General features: G+C 34.0%; 1 protein-coding gene across 2 annotated transcripts in view; it reads left to right on the forward strand.

Moving 5' to 3' along the window:
* Positions 1 to 428: 428 nt before the first annotated feature.
* Positions 429 to 18,418, forward strand: part of LOC115448621 (homeobox protein invected) — a 57,858-nt gene continuing 39,868 nt past the window's right edge. Inside the window, exons 1-3 of one of the 2 annotated variants that reach the window (XM_030176105.2) lie at positions 429 to 598; positions 14,632 to 15,658; positions 16,023 to 16,100. In XM_030176105.2, coding sequence (XP_030031965.1) covers positions 14,653 to 15,658; positions 16,023 to 16,100 — 1,084 coding nt within the window. In that variant the 5' untranslated portion in view covers positions 429 to 598; positions 14,632 to 14,652. The remainder of the gene's footprint in view (positions 599 to 14,631; positions 15,659 to 16,022; positions 16,101 to 18,418) is intronic. The other variant, XM_037440179.1, reaches the window with a different exon arrangement.

Here is an 18,418-nt window from a genome sequence, read left to right on the forward strand (position 1 = left end):
AATTATTACGAACAAATTAACATAACAATGTTTAATATGTGAACTGAAAAGTTCATGAAATTTTGAACACTTGTAGGTATTTACTTACATAATTTATGATAAGTTAAATTGATTATTAAGAAAATTAAATGGATTTTGATATTAAGTTCCATGAGCACAAACAAAAGTTATTAACTAAAACACATTTTAAAAAAATAAGAATTAATAGAAAATAAACTCACATCAAAATATAAAATAAAACATAAAACAATTATTCAAACAAACAAAAATAATTTCCCATTTATTAATTACAAATAAAAAATAACATAAACAAACATAGAATAACAAAAATCAATGTTTAAAATCTGAAATAAAGACGCGTCTACATCGTAAGAATATAAAACGGTGGCCCCGCCCTGCCAGGTCCGGCGGGCCACGCCTAGAGTGGGGGGAGCGCCGTCCGCCAGTCCGGACGCATTCGCGGTTCGCGAACCACTGTCCCGCGTGCTCGTTGTTCAGCCCGTCTGCGTGTTCTGGGTGACGGTGTGCCAAATCTGCCAGTTTGCCAGGATTGTGTTGTGTTGTGTCGTTGTGTTGTTGCGGGATTTATGTGATTAAGGTATTTTTATGTTTTTATTGGATTATGGGGATAATGTTTTTTATTATTGGAATAAGGATTCCATTAAAACTAATTTTGATACGAAAGTAGCTTATTTTAGTTGTTTTTGATATCTGGAATGTCGAATTCCTAAGTGGTAGAGCGTAAACACTAAAAAATCATATTAAAATTGTAAAATCGAAGAAAAAATGGGAAAAAATTTAAACCTTAAAGTATGTGCTGGAAAAGCTCACGAGTACTAGGAATTCATAAATCTCACGTTAAAGAATATGAGAATCTGCCTAGGATAACGAACTAGGCATAAATAAAGTATTTAAACCAAAATACATACATACTTACTTACCTTAGTTTAGGTACATAAACAACTCAGTTCAATCAACCGCTACTTTAATTTGCGAATAACATTTAATCATAAATTAAATAAAGAAATGAAACAATAAATATGACATTATATGGCAAATTAGTCATATAATAATTCATTTATTTGAAATTAATAACTCAATTTAACACAAATGAAATAAATGAAATCATCCGACTAGATTAGCAATAAAACATTTTAGGTATTCGATTTTCAAATAAATCAAGACGTTATAATCTGAAGTAGGTACTAAAATCAATTTACTTGGTAGTGGATAGCAAAATACATGACCGTTAACTAAATTATTAATAGGTATATGTATATAAAGTTATGTATTTTTAAAAAGTCGTACGGGGCTAAAAGTTAAAATTTCTTTTTTATTTAAATTAATTACTTGAATGACATGCCTGACTTATAGCACCACGAGTCATTATAAATTGTAGAAATATCAATGAAAGCCTCAAATTACGAATGACTGAATATTTTGCACTGCGCTCATCGCTCTGAGAGATTAGGTAATAAATAATAATAATGGTAGACTATATAAATAAATTTAATAATTCTTGTTAAACCACGCAATTGTCAAGTATACTAGTGCTTGGTGGCAAACCTAGACAAAGCTGTACTACACGACCGAAAAGATAGAAAAGTCCGTGGAAAACCGCGAAAACTAACCAAGAGCATGGATTCCTTGGGTTTCCGAAGAAAATAATCTACAATATGTGGCTTTATTATTATTTTAGACCGTAAATCACGGTAGCTGCTAAAATCTTAGTTAATTTAGCAGATATAATATTATGTATATTTTTAAATTTGATATTTTTAAATTTGACTTACAATTAAAGTCAATGACCATGCTGCTAAGTCCTGTTTAATTTCATACCTCGTATGATTAAGTTCATTTAAAACTACACCACTATATCAAAGATAATAAAAGGCGTTATAAATAAAAATGTTTTGTGTTAAAAACATAAATGTAAAAAGAAACAAAACTTAACATAAAACATGAATTAAGTATAACATTAATAAGAAAAATATTATGTACTTTTTTAATAAAAAGGTATATTTAATCAAAACATAAAATTGTTGTAATGAATAAATTGGTTTTTATATAATTTTAATTATGTAATATCTAGGAATAATTAGTATTGTTCAGGAACTAAAGAAGACTTGAGAATTAAAAAATTACTATGCATTGATTGTATATGGTGTAAACGATAAAATATTATGAAAAAAATAGTTTATTGTAGTTTCCGAACTTTCCAATCACTCAAATAAAATAACTTTTAAATTGTTCATACATAATTCTGTAAGCAAATTAATCACGATTATGGTAGTATGAGCTATGATACTTTAGCCTCTTCTACACGGGAAAATTATAAATGATTAAAATTCGATCTCCATCATTTAGATTTAGAAAAGGGACCTTTTATATATTATTATTTGGGTTTATTCAATAGGTATAAAGTTAAATCCATGTGATTTAAAGTAGGAATGTATCTAACACATCCTTTTTTAATATTTTGTGTAAGTATATAAGTTAACCTTACGATAACAGAAGTTAAAAAAAAAATTGCGCTATGTTGGTAAATAATTAGTACATATTCTTATATTTTTTAGATTAACGAATAACTATAAGGGAGATATATTAGCAATAGATACGTTTTTTTACTTAATTATAATTGTTTCATAGCATCAAAAGCTTAAGTAAGTGCATGTAACGGATCTAAAGGCTTTTATTAATTTCTCTTGACTATTGTTTTATTACGCTAGAACAGCTTCGTGTATTGGCTAACTTAGTATGTATAAGAGGTCCTCTATAATAGAAAAAGGTTACGCCTTTTGTAACATCATAAGGAATGAAAATTTCTGACGAAAACCTTTAAGTGGTTAGTAGATACTTTTTCCACTAATGGGTATTTTTCCGGAAGCGTGGACATTCACTCTGTTTGACGTTAACCTTCTCTGGAGAACTTTACTCGTAACTTACCCGGCAAAATCGTATTGAATCACTATATATAGTCTTTCCTGATCTGCGATGCAAACCCAGGGTCACTGTATAGCTTACCTATACACGTTTTTAGATTAAAAATATGACTAATTTGTAAAAAAAACTACGATTTAATTATTCTACGTGTACATTAATTCAAATATATCCTTTCTGATTTGAAAAACCACATTTAGTACCTAATCCAACCTATAAGGTAAAGGTGCATAGAGTTATAAATTGGGCATTACTTATCGTCATTCTTAATCTCTATGACGTAAGGTGCGGGCAGATAGACAAATGATTAGTAAAACAGTAATTAATATAATTTTTTGTTAGAGAAGTAAATATATTTTTTAACCATTAATATCTCTTTACATTTAAAATGTTATTAAGCTCTTGAAATATTAATAAATGGTTCGAATTTTCCAAACACATCATTTTCAAAGTTATGTATTATAAAACAAAATTAATTAACAGGAATCCGCGGAAAATATTCTCACTTACATAACTCGACGCGGAAACCTATTCAATAGCCTTTTACCCTCTAAAATATTGTCCCATAAATAAGGGTCAAAGTTGATGGATATAAACAGACAGACCGACATAACTTCGGCGAACTTCGAGAGGAACTTGTAATAGCCGGCAAACAATTTGAGCTCATTGCCGCGTGGTGACTTTTTTGGTAAGAGTATCTGCACTTAGTTACGCGGTAGTTGTAGTAGTTTTTTATGGGCTATTATGTGATATCTTTCTAACCGAATTTCGATCACGGCGTCCAATCTTAATGGAGAACAGCCGGAAGATATTATAGTGCATAAGTGTGTGCGCAACACAGGTTCACTCTCTGTTCCTTCACTCTGATAGTCCGGTGAGACGGTAATCCGACATGACCGTAGAGAGATCAGGCGCAGGACCAACGGCTTTATGTGGTTGGGCTATTATATATAATATCCGGCGGGGTAAACGGGATAAAAAAACAATGGTAGGTATAGCGAATGCGAAAGTATGGGTATCAAAGCTATGTTTATTTCTGCCGTTACACAGCGTACAAGTTGTTTTTTTATTGCCTCCGTAGGTGAGATAACGGCCTACCTGATGGTAAGTGGTCACCGACGCCTGTGTGCGTCGGAAGAATCACAGCATAGTCAAGATGACGCCTATTGTGATAGCCTTTGAAACATCGGTTTGAAGAGGAACATGTCATAGCGCCAAGACAAACTTTTTTTTTTTATTTCTTTAAATGACGAGACGAGCTTATCGTTCGTCTGATGGTAAGCGATATGACCGCCCATAAACAGTCGAAACACCATCCATTACCTTGAATTGCAAATTGCATTGTTTGGTATTCCACTGCGCTCGCCATCCCGAGACATGAGATATTAAGTCGTATTATGTCCAGTAGTTACACTGACTACAATTTCCTTCAAACTGGAACACAACAGGGACTACATATTGCTGCTTGGCGGCAGAAATAGACGCTGCGGTGGTACCTTCCCAGGCAGACTCTCGCATATAAGAGACCGACCACCAGTAAAGTTGTTAGTTTGTTGTTCTTAATTTGTTTTAGTTAGAAAATCGATAGACTAGTCCATGAAGGTTGTGTGGTTGTCGATGTAGAAATACTAAATATGGAAAAAATTTGGTACTTATACTAAGATTTCGCATATAAATTTTCATAATAAATTCGCGAACCTGTGTAATAATCGACCGTATATCAAAGGCTGACAAACCCTGTCTTTGAACAAATGTCGCCGCCATTGTGCCGGACCACACGGGTGTTACAAACATTTGGTTTTATATTACAATTTATTTGTTTAAGTGATTAATGTGTTAGCTCTGATTGCTAACGTAAATAAAGTATAATTTTATGATTAAATTATATTGTTGATTTGAGTATTATAATGTATTTGTTTGGGGTTTAGAGTTTTGAAATGGTTTATATTGGGTATAATTATATTTTGTAATAAAATTTACGAATATTGTAATCGAAAATTCTACTTAGTATTTTTTCTTACGCTATATTCGTTTATCAATAGTTTTAATTAATTTGGAATTTAGTTCTTTCACACTCATCATTTGATTTACAGAAATGAATATACTACTTAAAATATTCACTCTTTTTTCTAATTGTTGGAAATTATTAGGGTCCTTATGAATTTCGAAAAGGCTAAACAAAACACAAATAAGATAATAATTACTAATCAATTCACATTGGGGTAACATAATGCTTTCACAATGACTTCTTGGACATATTCTTAGTTTCATTGCTGCTTTACTTGGTCTCTACCACTGACATGGTGGATTTGAGGGCTGAAGTCAGTGGCGGTCTTCGGGCGTGGCAAATGGATCAACTATATAAGACCTAGTGCTTCAAGGAAACAATATTATCTCATTCGATATCGGATAAAAAGACCTCGCGAATATAATTACGGAGTTTCGTATTAGTGAAGGCCTTCAATGAGTCTAGTCATTTATAAATTTTATGGTAGAGTCGTATGCTGTCTGTGATCCGCCTATCTAATGTTCCCTGTGATCTGACTGCAGATACGTCTGGCTCTGGGATGGTGGAATTCCAGTATAACACAAAATATATGCGTTATATTTTCGTGACTTAGATTTCTAGAGAAGAAATATTAATATAAACAATTAGGAACATCTTAAAAATCCTCAATCTTAGTTCTTACTACCTTATTTTACTTCTTCCTCTTAGTAATATTATAAATGTGAAAGTTTGTGGTTATGTTTGGATGTTTATGTTTGCTAGAAGTAAACACAGAAACAGCTAAACGGATTTGGATAAAATTTAGCATAAAGGTAGACCTTGTTTTGGATTAACACACAGGCTTTTTATCCCGGTAATTGGCTTCCATGAGAAGTAATATATTTTAAATAGGTGGCACTAGCGTCGTGTAATGTTTAAGGGACTTTTGAAAATCAAATAAAATCAAATTATTTTTTTGTAAGCATAAATAGTTTACAGGTGTTATAGAAATACATAATTTGTTCACTATGCTTTGCTGTTGCGTCACCGTACAAATATATAGGTATAAGTTTTATGTTAACTATTACATCACATAAAGTTATTTGTTTTTTATTAACTTGACTCAACTAAATTGCATAAAAATAAAATAATAATTAAAAACAATAAACAAAATAAAATTCTTTTCTTAAGTAATAAATAACAATATTGAGATCATTCACAGGCAACTATCGTTTAAATACACTATAACAGAATAATAACATTTATTTTTAAGTAGCAGGATATCTATTATTCACAGTCAATTTAAAATATCGTACGTGTGTTGTGGGTGCACAGTACACATATATACTAGCCCTGTATCATAAATTTTTTATATCAGAGAGGGTTTAGGCTAGACTTGACACTAACGACTTCCACGTAGGCCTACTGCAGCGTGACAAACTTCAAATACCATTTTTTTCGATATAGTATACTTAGCTATATATAATTCTTTAACGTATAAATTATAAATTAATACCAACGACATCTTATAACCCCGAAAAACATTACCTATTTACTGCACTAATATTCCCAGAATTATCCCCCATTTTTCGTCGAATAGAAAGCCATTGTACTTTTACAGTTTTAGTTTATTTACTGCCAGTTAGGAGACATAAATAACCGCTAAGTAGCCCGCTAAACGATCATAATTCACGCGAGTGACTCCGGACACTTCGCAAGTTTAATCCATTCACATATTAATTAAAATATATAGTCAGGGGGCTCTATTCTACGGGGACGAAGTCTTTTTTGCAATTACGGGCATTCTGGAAGGACAGCTTTGACAGCCTTGTGTAATAATCAAAAACACCTCTATTATATACGGCTATGAGTGGCGAAGGGTGGAATTTTTCGAAAGAGAACCAAACACAACATATACTATGAATTAATGCGGTCTGCAAATCATTCTAATACTTAGATTTTACATCAATTACGAAATTGGAAGCGGCGATAGCCTAGTTGGTTGTGGAACGGACTGCCGAGACGAATGTCCACAGGTTCAAGTCGCAAGGGCACACACCTCTGACTTTTCTAAAAAAAATATGTGTGTATTCTCAGTGAATTATCGCTTGCTTTGACGGTGAAGGAAAACATCGTGAGGAAACCTGCATGCCTGAGAAATACTCTATTAGGAATTTTTCGAAGGTGTGTGAAGTCTACCAACCCGCACTAGGTCAGCGTGGTGGACTAAGGGCTATCTATTCCCTCAATAGAGGAGGCCCGTGCCCAACAGTGGGACAGTATACAATACAAGGCTGATATTATTATTATATCAATTACAAAAGGTAAGCCGGTAGGAATCGCGTTATATAAACCTTTCGCCACACCTCTTTATATATCCTATAACCAATATGTATATGGTTGCGTAGAGGTATAGGGCCCCCTGATTATAACTAATTTTTATTTATGAGGTATATTATATAAGTTTTAAGTTCAAACCTTGGGTTGAGACTTCTAACAAATATCGGAGATATCGGATACATTGGACGATCTTCTATATCTTGTAATACTTCGACTTTTAGCTCCAAATGGCCAGGGGGCGCAACTTATACACTCACTTTTCGCTGTTTATTCCATCCCATAGTGTAATAGGGAGCGATCCCGTCACAAAATTGAGCACAAATTGAAATAATTATCACCTGTATGTGTAATTATCGTCTCTATATTCAATCAATATATATGTTGCAAAGTTAGTTCCTATTAGTTTAGTATCAATTTATTTCATTAGAATCTAACTGGTGAACATGAAACGCTTTTAATACGGAATTGACCTAGTCAGAGATTTTGTATTTGAGACTTAAATAATTTCAATTAAGGGACTACATGACAGGATCTATATAATCAGTTAAAGCTTATGGTTAAAGGGATATGTTAATAACTAACTTAATTAAACCATCCTCCAAAAAAAGGATAGAAATGGTAGACATTTTGCTAGTGGTTGGATATATTTTATATCCGCCTGGATAGCGACCATACACAAGTTGTTAGAACTCGCCATAATAGCTCACGTAAGTGCCGCATTCCGGGATCAGCCTGTGTATATCGGGTTTCAACAGGCCGGCGTAATTGTGTCGACTGTCGAGGGATAATCATCTCTAGTAAGTCAACGTTCTATTAGACCTAACTCTTTACTTACACTCACCATCAGTGTTGTCACGTCACGTGTCAGTTTACCCGTCTATAAATATAATATATTAGTACGTATAGATTAAGACACTTATGTAGACACGGGCCACTGTGGGGTAACTTATCCGTGCTCGTTTTAAAAAATATTGTACGTCTAAAAAATAATTACTTTAAAAACATTGGTAGAATACAGTGTCGTGTGGTTTTATAACTGTAATTTGTTACTTTTTACAAAACCAGCGATATTAATTAAATATTTGCCGCCGATTACGCATTTCAAGTAATTTATTGTGCTAAACTCGACATATTAATTATGAAATGACGCACCTGTTTCAATAATATGAAATATGTCACAATGAAGTTATACAAAAGATTGTAAATACATGACGTGGGCAATTTATATCAGTAATAGGTAATAAATACTATGGTTATACAGATCATTCTTGTTATAACTCAGTAGAAAAATATGGTTTATTTTTTGTTAATATGCGTTGCAAGAAGGAATTGCGTGGTTTTGATTTTACTAATTGCTTTATAAAAAATGAGAGCTTTAATAATACAAACAATAACAATACTTAATAATATTTTATAGGTATTTTACTTTAACCTTTTGTAAATTATAATTATGTAGATTCTGGGTATGTACATATACAATTCGTATGCAAATGTTTCTGATTAAATAGAAAGAATTTTTTAAATTGTTTATTTACGGTTTTCTATTCGACTTTCTCCTTTTTGAGTCTATTTTTTATTAATATGAAAACATGTACCTATATGCTGCCATAATAAGCGCAAAAGCGGCATGTCAGGGAAACCTTATTTCGAGATAATCGAAGTTTTGTAAATATAGTTTTATAGTTTTGTATGTAAAACAGAGATAGAGAAACTCTTATTAGGGTTTTTTAACAAGTTCTAAACAAGATACCGTTATTTAGGTAACTTCATTGGATGGGTATTTCTTTAAGCTATCTGACGACATAAAAATCAAGATTTTTATTTTTTTTGAAATACCGCTTTTGAGCTTAGCACGGCAGTATAGTACCTCGGTAATCTGCTAGGGGCGCTAATGGACAATCTCTTGTCCTCAAATTTGGTGATGATTAATTTTCGTTAATTATAAGTTTTTTTTAATCAATAGGCTATGCTCGCCTACTTGTTAGGTCACGGCTGTGCAATGTCCATGAACAGTTGGAACACTACCCTAAATATTTACTTACGCTTTGCGAAGCGAACTTGTAAGACATTATATAAAGCATAGTAAATTAACTGACAACAATTTCCTTCAAACGGGAACACTATTTCTCTACACGCCGCTGCTGGGCGACATTACTTTTGTTAAGTTTAATTATTGTTTTATTTTTCCTCAATATTAATTTAATTTTATTAATGTTTTCTGTTTAGTTAATCCACGTAATGTTTAACTCGGATGGGGGCTGTTAACTGCGACACAGATATAGTAACTACTGCAGTTAGCAGTTTACAATGGTACCTTACTTCATGAAATGTTTTCTGTGCCAAATATAGAGTATTATTATAAATATCTACTTATTTATAATGCGGTGGTGACATAGATGGATTATCGCTTAAGAAAATTGTACCAATTCGCAATTAAATAACATGAAAATTTTGAGCTAAGGCGGCGTGGGGATAGTTTAACATTCAGTTAGGAAAAAAAAAATCTGTTCTGCGTGTTTAAATTTGATTTTAAATAAAATAAAAACAATTCATGGGTAAATTACATACAATACAAACAAATAAAAAAAGAAATTTTATTAATAAAATGGGTAGTTTTATTGACATTACTTTTCAGTCTAAGTATAATTTATTTGAAAAATATTTTTATCTAACAAAAATAACACAGTAGAATGAGTATGTTTTGGGTATGCCCACGCGAAAAAATTGATCTGTTTGTTTATTAATATTGATTGAAGTATAAAAAATACAATAACCTAAATGATTATATATATTTTTTCGTCTTTGACATTCTAACACTTTGATTATAATAAGGTTTATTTTAGCAAAAAATTTATGATTAGGTACTACACAATACATATTCTATTGCTAATTTGTCAATACTACTTCTTTTCAATTGCAAATAGACTTTTAATTTCAATAGGTACTATTGTGTTCAATATTCTTTATGATACTATAAATTATAATTTGAAAGAAATATTCATTCTATATATATAATTGTAAAATGTAGGTAGATATTATAACTGACTTTTCGGACCAACACCTCAACCTCCAGTGACCAAGAAGGCTGCAGTCTTCGAAACGTCGGTAGAAAAATTATAATATGAAAAACCACGATAAAATCCGAAAAAATGTCTTATTTCAATGTCTAATTCGCGTAAACTTAAGAAATGATTATGTATTAATAACACTTTATTTTGTCACTTGATAGTGTCATGTTAAACAAGTGAAAATTCCAGTTGTTTATGTTACAGATTTTATATTCTTGAATGTAAGCCGTGTGTAAAAAAAAAATCTTGTTAGTACATACTTCATATATTAAACCTATATTTATACTCAAAAATGATCGCTATCAAATTGCAACGTAGATGAAAATAAACATTTATATAAAAAACATCTAGCTAAAATATTTTTATTTATTATTATTATATAAACAATTTTTTAGGCGTCATACTCATTTGTATTATTTTAAAACCAAAGTCGTTTCAACTCCCGCGTAAAATATGATTCCCAACCGCACCGCTAGATGGCGTTGAAAGGTTACAAAAACGTGCGATCGGAGATTTATTGATCCGATAGATTCTTGATAAAGCACCTTATGTTTCGATTACAGTGTCGGGCATGAGTCGTGGTCTATAAATTTTATCTTATTATGGCTATTTCTTGCAATATCGCATAATGGTTTAGTTAATAAACGCGATATGACCGCTAGGGTTCTGTAACATGCATAGCTATCGTTATTTTATTGTGTTTGTTCTTTTATTTAAAAGTAGAGGTATAGAAAACAAATTTATTTTGATGGATAATTTGATAAGTCTTGTTGGGTATGAGTGATAGTTTCAAGAATCATTCATTGATCTTTTTTGTCAGAAACACGTCGAATCTCGCGTTGGGGATGTAGTTCATGCGAGCAGCGGTGATCACGTTCCACCAGGTGACTTGCTCACTTTTGTATTTTTGTATAAAAATATTGTATGAAGTCAAAGATAAACTAAGATTTTTTAGAACAAACTTCCATAAGAATGTAATATTTATCTTCGTAATGAATAGAATCGCAATAGTAGATTTCATTTAGCAAACACGAATAATTAGTTCCCTCCATTAGTTTATATAAATTATCGTAAAATATAATTAATTTCCTTTGTTTCAATGTGGTCATAGACAACCTAATATTTCATAATCACCGCATTGTTAAACAATGCAATCATTTTTACTGCTAACAATTCCGAATTTGAACTAACACGAATGACACGCACCAAGCAAAGACCGAAAGAATGGTGTATATCAATGAACGAATGAATGAATGAAACGAAAATAACTTCGGTACATTACCGGTATTTTTGCCGCTATTTAAAACGAAAACAAATCACGCTCGACATTAACGACTCTTAAATGTTAAATTTAACTACAATAACGCGCATGTTTGTTTTCATTCAGTTTTATTATGGAATTTAACTGTTTTTTTTAACAGAATAAGTAAGGATGCCTCGTATCGCTTATGGGCGTTCCCGGGAGCATGGAAGAGGGGGTTGGGAACGGGGAGAGAGGTTTTAGTGCCATCCTCCCTAGATGAAATCTATATTATTTTGGTGAATTTACCTTCAGCGGCTTTAATTGTAGATAATTAGAACAATGTGTTTTGAAGATGAGTTACAGCTTTTTAATGAATTTAGTGTTGCGACTCTACTTGAAAAATCGCCTTTTGATACAAACGAAATATAACTATTTCATAGGGACAGTCAAGCTTCTACGAACACGTCCAGTAAATATAAAGAAGTTAGAAATTGCATTGAAAGTCTTACACAAAGAACATTAGATCGTGTTATGAGAGCTATATACCTAACGTTACCCATCTTATATTTTCCGACAAAATCTTTGAAGATTATTAAGGTTAGGTACCAATTTACCTTACCTTAGGTACCAATGTGACTTAGGTACCAATGAGATTTTTATAGTCAACGCTGTCATCGTATCTAGGTACTCTATTAAATGAATTGTGATTAAAATAGAAATACCGAAACATGTCACATAAAGTTCATAATAGAAAGAGAAAAGTCTACATCTACTATGAACTATTTCAAAAGTGAAATATTTCCAAAAACCTACTGGTAGTTGGTCTCTCATATTATGTGAGAATCCGCAATGTTGTAGGTACCACCGCAATGTCTTTTTCTACAGCCAAGCAGCAGTGTGTAGTCGTTCTTCTGTTCCAATTTGAAGGACATCGTAGCCAGTGTAACTACTGGACATAATAAGACTTAACATCTCAATAGAATACCAAATAATACTTTGTAATTCAAGGTGTTGGATGGTGTTTTCACTGTTTATGGGCCATAGTATCGCTTTCTATCAGGCGAACATCAAGCTCGTCTCGTCATTCAAAGCAATAAAAAATGGTCTAATGGTGGGCAACTCCCCTAAATCCGCATGATGAAGTTTGAACCACAATCTTCGACATCGGGTAATATAGGTGGCCGGGTCACAGTACAACTCGAATAAAAGTGGGTCGCATTTCGCTCTGTAATTTTATTCATACTCAAACGTATTCAAATCAAAATGTAATAACTCGCCATCAGCAATCATACAACGCGACGTAGCAATTTTTTCTAACAACGCCATCTGTCAATCTCGATCCGAACTAAAAATGCATTATAAAAACCATAATAGCAAATAACCAACACCTACGAAATTGCAAAATCGTGATACCGAAATAAAACGACTCAATACTACACTTTAACACATAATGATGTTCTTGGTTAAAGGAAAATTATTTAAACCCTATCACGGTAGTAATAAAGTAAATTTTTGCGTATCAACTGGTTACTAAGGTTTCAAGTGGGGCAAAGATGTTTTTGCGTTTGAGCGAGCGGAGAAGCGGCGGTTTTTATGAGGTTTATAGGGTGATGCGGCGGCAGACGCTAAGGTTGCGCGGAGATTAAGCGAAATATCTGGTTTGGGTGCGCGCGCGCCGCGACGTGTGTGGTCCCGGTGGCAACGGTCCGGCCAACGCTCCACTTGATTTATTACGTATTTGTTTGATTTCAGATACTGTGAAATGTTTCGGCATTCATATTGGAAAGGTTGTAAATTATAATATAGAATTAATGTTTAGGAAAATATATTAATTATGTGTATACTGAGTGAAATGAACATCATCGTAAACTTCTGAATTGGTTAATCGTTCTGTCATGGTTTCAACTGAATAATATATATTCTTACACGTATAGGTATGCACTTTCACCTTATTACTTATATATGCTAGCAAACAAACAAGTACCTACTGTTTATACCATTTTATATACCTAGTTAAATAATTAAGAGATGATTGTTTGATGGATTGTTTGGTTGACATGTTTTTGGAAAATGGTAACTTTTACCATCATGGCAAGTCATTTTCAAACAAATAAAATTATTCGGTGGTTATTAAGCTGGTGTATAAAGTATAACTCTTGCCAAAAAATATAGTATCATTCACTCTAAGGTCGCAACAACCGCGTGTAGTGATGGTGCTACGGCGTAGGCATATTTGTCTACAGCATTAATAGGACGATTTAATCAGACTAGTACCATTCTCTCTAAAAGCAACATCAAGTGCTAATTTACTGTTGTGTGCAGTATATTTTAACACCTTCTCGACTCTAGTCCCTATTCCTTAAGGTCGACTTCGCAATCGTGATTCTTTTAGAATTAAAAATATTGATTGGCGTTTGATCACATCAGGGCGAAGGGTCCGTATAACTCGATTCCTGCCTGACTCCCTTTTATAACTTATATAAAATCTTAATATCATTGGAACAATTTGCAAACTACATTTATGCATTAGTAGTATATGCTGTGTCGGGTTTTCTTTTGGAAAATGTTACCTTTCGCAACTGGATAATATAACTTCGGTTGTTGATGGTTTAAAAAAAATATACCAACAGAGAGCCACAGGATATCAATAACGGGTTTTTAGAGTATCAGAGTGGCAACAACAAAATATTGTTGGTAGAGCTACTTCCGCAGCGTGCGCCCGCGACCGCAACAGTGGTCGTTGGAGCAGTGGTTACGTTTTGTGGTTATTAACTCTCGCTACACAATAATGTGTATTTTGTGAAACATTATGTACCATGCCTGGGAGGGTCAGACATTCAGATATCGTATTGACGGCAGATAAATCAAAATTTTGAGTAGTAATTTTGGAAGGTTTTTTAACGATTGGTGAATTGAATGATAACAATTCAAGTTGGTAATGATCTTTGGTTTTAAAGTTTATTTTGTTGTGACTGAGACAAAATATTTAGACTTATTATAAGATAGATTTTTCCTAAATTTTCTTATTACCTAATTTTATTTTTAATTAACAGATGGCGTAACTGTCATTCAAAATGGCGGCCGTCTCGTCAGCTCACATACAAGACGCGATAAAAATCCAAGAACACAGCGATGAGGAAGCATACTCACCCGCGACCCGGGACACGACCAGCCCCGAGCCGCATGACGACGATAAATCCGAAGATCGAAACATACATAGGTCCTCTTTCTCCATACATAATGTGCTGAAGAAAGAGAGAGATAGCAATAGCCCAGACAATGTGTTCTCAACAGATAAACTGTTGCAGAACACGCCGAATTATGAAGAGAACATTGAGAGAGCCACTGCGAGCTTGAGTCCAGTGGACGAGGATACTAACGATCGAGCCGAGATCAGTGTGGACGACGATAACTCCTGCTGCAGTGATGACACGGTGCTGTCGGTCGGGAACGAGGCGCCGGTGTCCACGTACGAGGACAAGAGCCCTCAGGAGCACCAGGAGCTAACATCCTTCAAACACATACAGACGCATCTGAACGCCATCTCTCAGCTAAGCCAAAACATAAACATAAACCAGCCCTTACTTCTAAGGCCGAGTCCAATCACACCAAACCCTCTGATGTTTTTGAACCAACCCCTGCTTTTCCAAAATCCCATGTTGACGCAGGATCTGAAAGGAATGAATCTCCAAAACCGTCCAATCACGCAAACGAGTATGACGGAACAAAGTTTTGGACTGAACTTTGGGTTACGATCGAAGAGTCAAACCCAAGACCTTCGGATGAGAGATGACAAACGGTTTAATTACCCAAAACCAGAGGAATCGGGTAGAGATTTCATCAACCAGAACTGCTTGAAATTTAGTATTGATAATATTTTGAAAGCGGATTTTGGAAGAAGGATCACGGATCCTCTGCACAAGAGAAGAGTGAAGAGCCGGCAGTTTGAGACGAAGAGTTCTCCGGTGAAGGAACCAGTAAAGCTGGACGAGCCGAGGGTCCCGGAGGTGAAGCCTGGAGAGAAGGGAGCCGTAGACCTGTCCAAGGAAGACAGCGGGAGTAGTCAAGGTTCTACCGCCGGTGAGTTTATTTTTTCAAAAGATTATTAGCTTCTAATTGGAAGTCTGAAAATTAAAATGATTGTTTCCTATTTAACACAATTTCCTACGAAAACATCTTGATTAAGTCCAAGGCATCCAAAATAAAAAATTGCTACTTTTTTTTCGCTTCCTATCGTCAGTTGGAGATAAATTTTAAAGTGCAATTAAAATAGACTAAGAATAAGGAAAAAATACATAATAATCACAGCGAAATAAACATTACCTAGAATATAATATGTAATTAAAATAAATGATTTAAATATAAGGAGTCACGCTAAGACCCTGCAAACAATTTACTTCTGGGAATGGGTTACCTTAAATATTTGACACGTGACGTTCGGCAGGTGCCGCTGCAGGCGAGGGGTCGATGGTGTGGCCTGCCTGGGTATATTGCACCAGGTACAGCGACCGACCTAGTTCCGGTGAGTACATGCTGATCAATTACTAATAGCCAACTGATATTAATTTAGATCGCCAGTCGTTCATTTTGTACAAATTAACCAGGATCCCTAATGTGTCTATAGAAAATTATGAGGTTCGTTTTCGGTTCTGATTTATTATACATTGCTTCTTATAATCATCAGATTATCACACTTGAATAGCTTAAGCCCCTTATTCATAGACGTTTTTTATCTAACGACGGAGCATTGCTATGATAACAAGTCTGTTTCTCAGTGCTGACGGCATGGCAGCCTTCGCAGTGCGTAGACATAGGGCCGTTGTGATTGGCTAATATTGAGATACAACTTGAATCTAGTTGGCTGTCAGATAAACAAACTTGAAAAATAGTAAGCTGTCAGATAAACAAAGCTGAGAAACAGACTTGTTATCACAGCAATTCACTGGGCATTACATAAAAAACCTCTATGAATAAAGGGGTAAGTCTATAACTCTATTTAGAATCCATTTCACGACTAGGTTTTGACTAGGTAATAGGTATCTGAAATCTGTCTGGTATCAAGCTTGCTAAGCAGCAAAAACCTTCCTGGGTTACATTTTGTAGCTTAATACCATCAACTGCATTATTTTGTTATTTAAAATGCTGAGTTGGGCTGCTATCATTCATAGGTAGTGTGACATCATTAAGGGAGGTACTGACTGTGTTCGGCTTGGTGGTAGGATATATTTTATATCCGCCCAGATAGCGACCAGCGTACACAAGGTGTTAAAACCCGCCATATTGGCCTACGTAAGTGTGTCGCGTTCCGGGATCAGCCTGTGTACATCCTGTTCCAACAGGCCTAATTGTGTCGACTGCCGAGGGGTAATCATCTCTCGTCAGTCGACGTTCTATTGGACCCCTCTCCACTTACCATCAGGTGCAGCGGGGTAACTTTATCATGCACGTATAAAAAAGTTTAATCTTTACTACCATTGTCAATAACAAGTCCACTAGTCAAAAGCACATTACCAAAAAATGTACGCCGTACAAATTAATCTTCGCAAACATCCCCCACCCCAAGTGTTATTCAATGAAACGTATAATAAACAATAATTCGGTAACAGCCCCGCGGGGATGTTTTGCGAGATAAGAGGGGCGGTCCCTCTGACGAGTGAGGGTCGGTGGAGGAGAATCATTTTATTTACTCATGGATATTTATGAACTGTTAAAGGTCTAGAATTTTTATTGGAATTATGAGCAACAGCTCGATTGTCCAAGACAAGTAACACCATCGGATCTTTGAGTTATCTGAAGTCTTGCATTCCTTCCTCACATTAAGAGCTTAGGTGTTACGTCTTATATTTTTTAATACAACATTTTCTGTAAAAAAATGATCAAGTACACTCCTTGACAGCGCAAATGACACTCTGAAGGTACTTGGTCCAATAGATTTAAATCCAAGAGAACACCTAATTAAATACTACTAAAATGAACAAGCAATCTTATCTAATCATATCTCAGCATCGATCGCGGATATATTACGATCCAAAAAGAATCAAATTTGATCGTTACCTTCCCATGTTACTTATTTTGATTCGTTTATCCGGGATAGAATAACAGATAGAATCAAGATCGATTATTATCGTTAGTGATGTTAGTTCGAGCCCCGAAAAAAGACCCCAAGTTAAAGCAAGTTTCAAATAAATATCTCAAGGTAATTCAGCATGTGTTGAATCGCAAACGCGGGAAACTAATCAAATTAGAAATCATTACGCATGAAGCTGGCTGGAGTTGATAAATATTTATAAGGGTGCGGGAGGGTAGAGAAAAATTGGTTTTTAGTGATGTGGGACTCCCATATGTTGTCGATAGAATTCTGTAAATTATTTTTAACGTTAAATATATAAGTAAATCGGTTTCAGTGGAAATTAACAGCACCTGCTTATCAAATAATGCTTTTGTTAGAGTTTGACAATGTATCATTGTCAATGTAATAAAAAAGGTAATTGTTTTTTTTATTATGATATAAATATGCCTTAAATTAAATTATTGTAAAGTTGTTTAAAATACCAATAGGTGAAAAAACAAAATTCATTAAAAAATATATTTTGTGCAATTACGAAGTAGCATTGCGCTGCACTCAACATTTGAGTCGTTATTCATTTATCTTTAAGGCATAATACCGATTAATTATAGGCAACAATGTCCTTCCAGTTAGACATTAATGAATCATTCTGTACGAATTTTAATTACCTTTATACCAAATTTATTATCTTAAAAATATCGATTTCCGTCAAGTATGATCTTTAATAAAATACCTTATGCACTGCCTGTTACACGAAGTAACTGATTTATGTA

This window comes from Manduca sexta, chromosome 18, assembly GCF_014839805.1.
Source record: "Manduca sexta isolate Smith_Timp_Sample1 chromosome 18, JHU_Msex_v1.0, whole genome shotgun sequence".
Lineage (NCBI taxonomy): Eukaryota > Metazoa > Arthropoda > Insecta > Lepidoptera > Sphingidae > Manduca > Manduca sexta.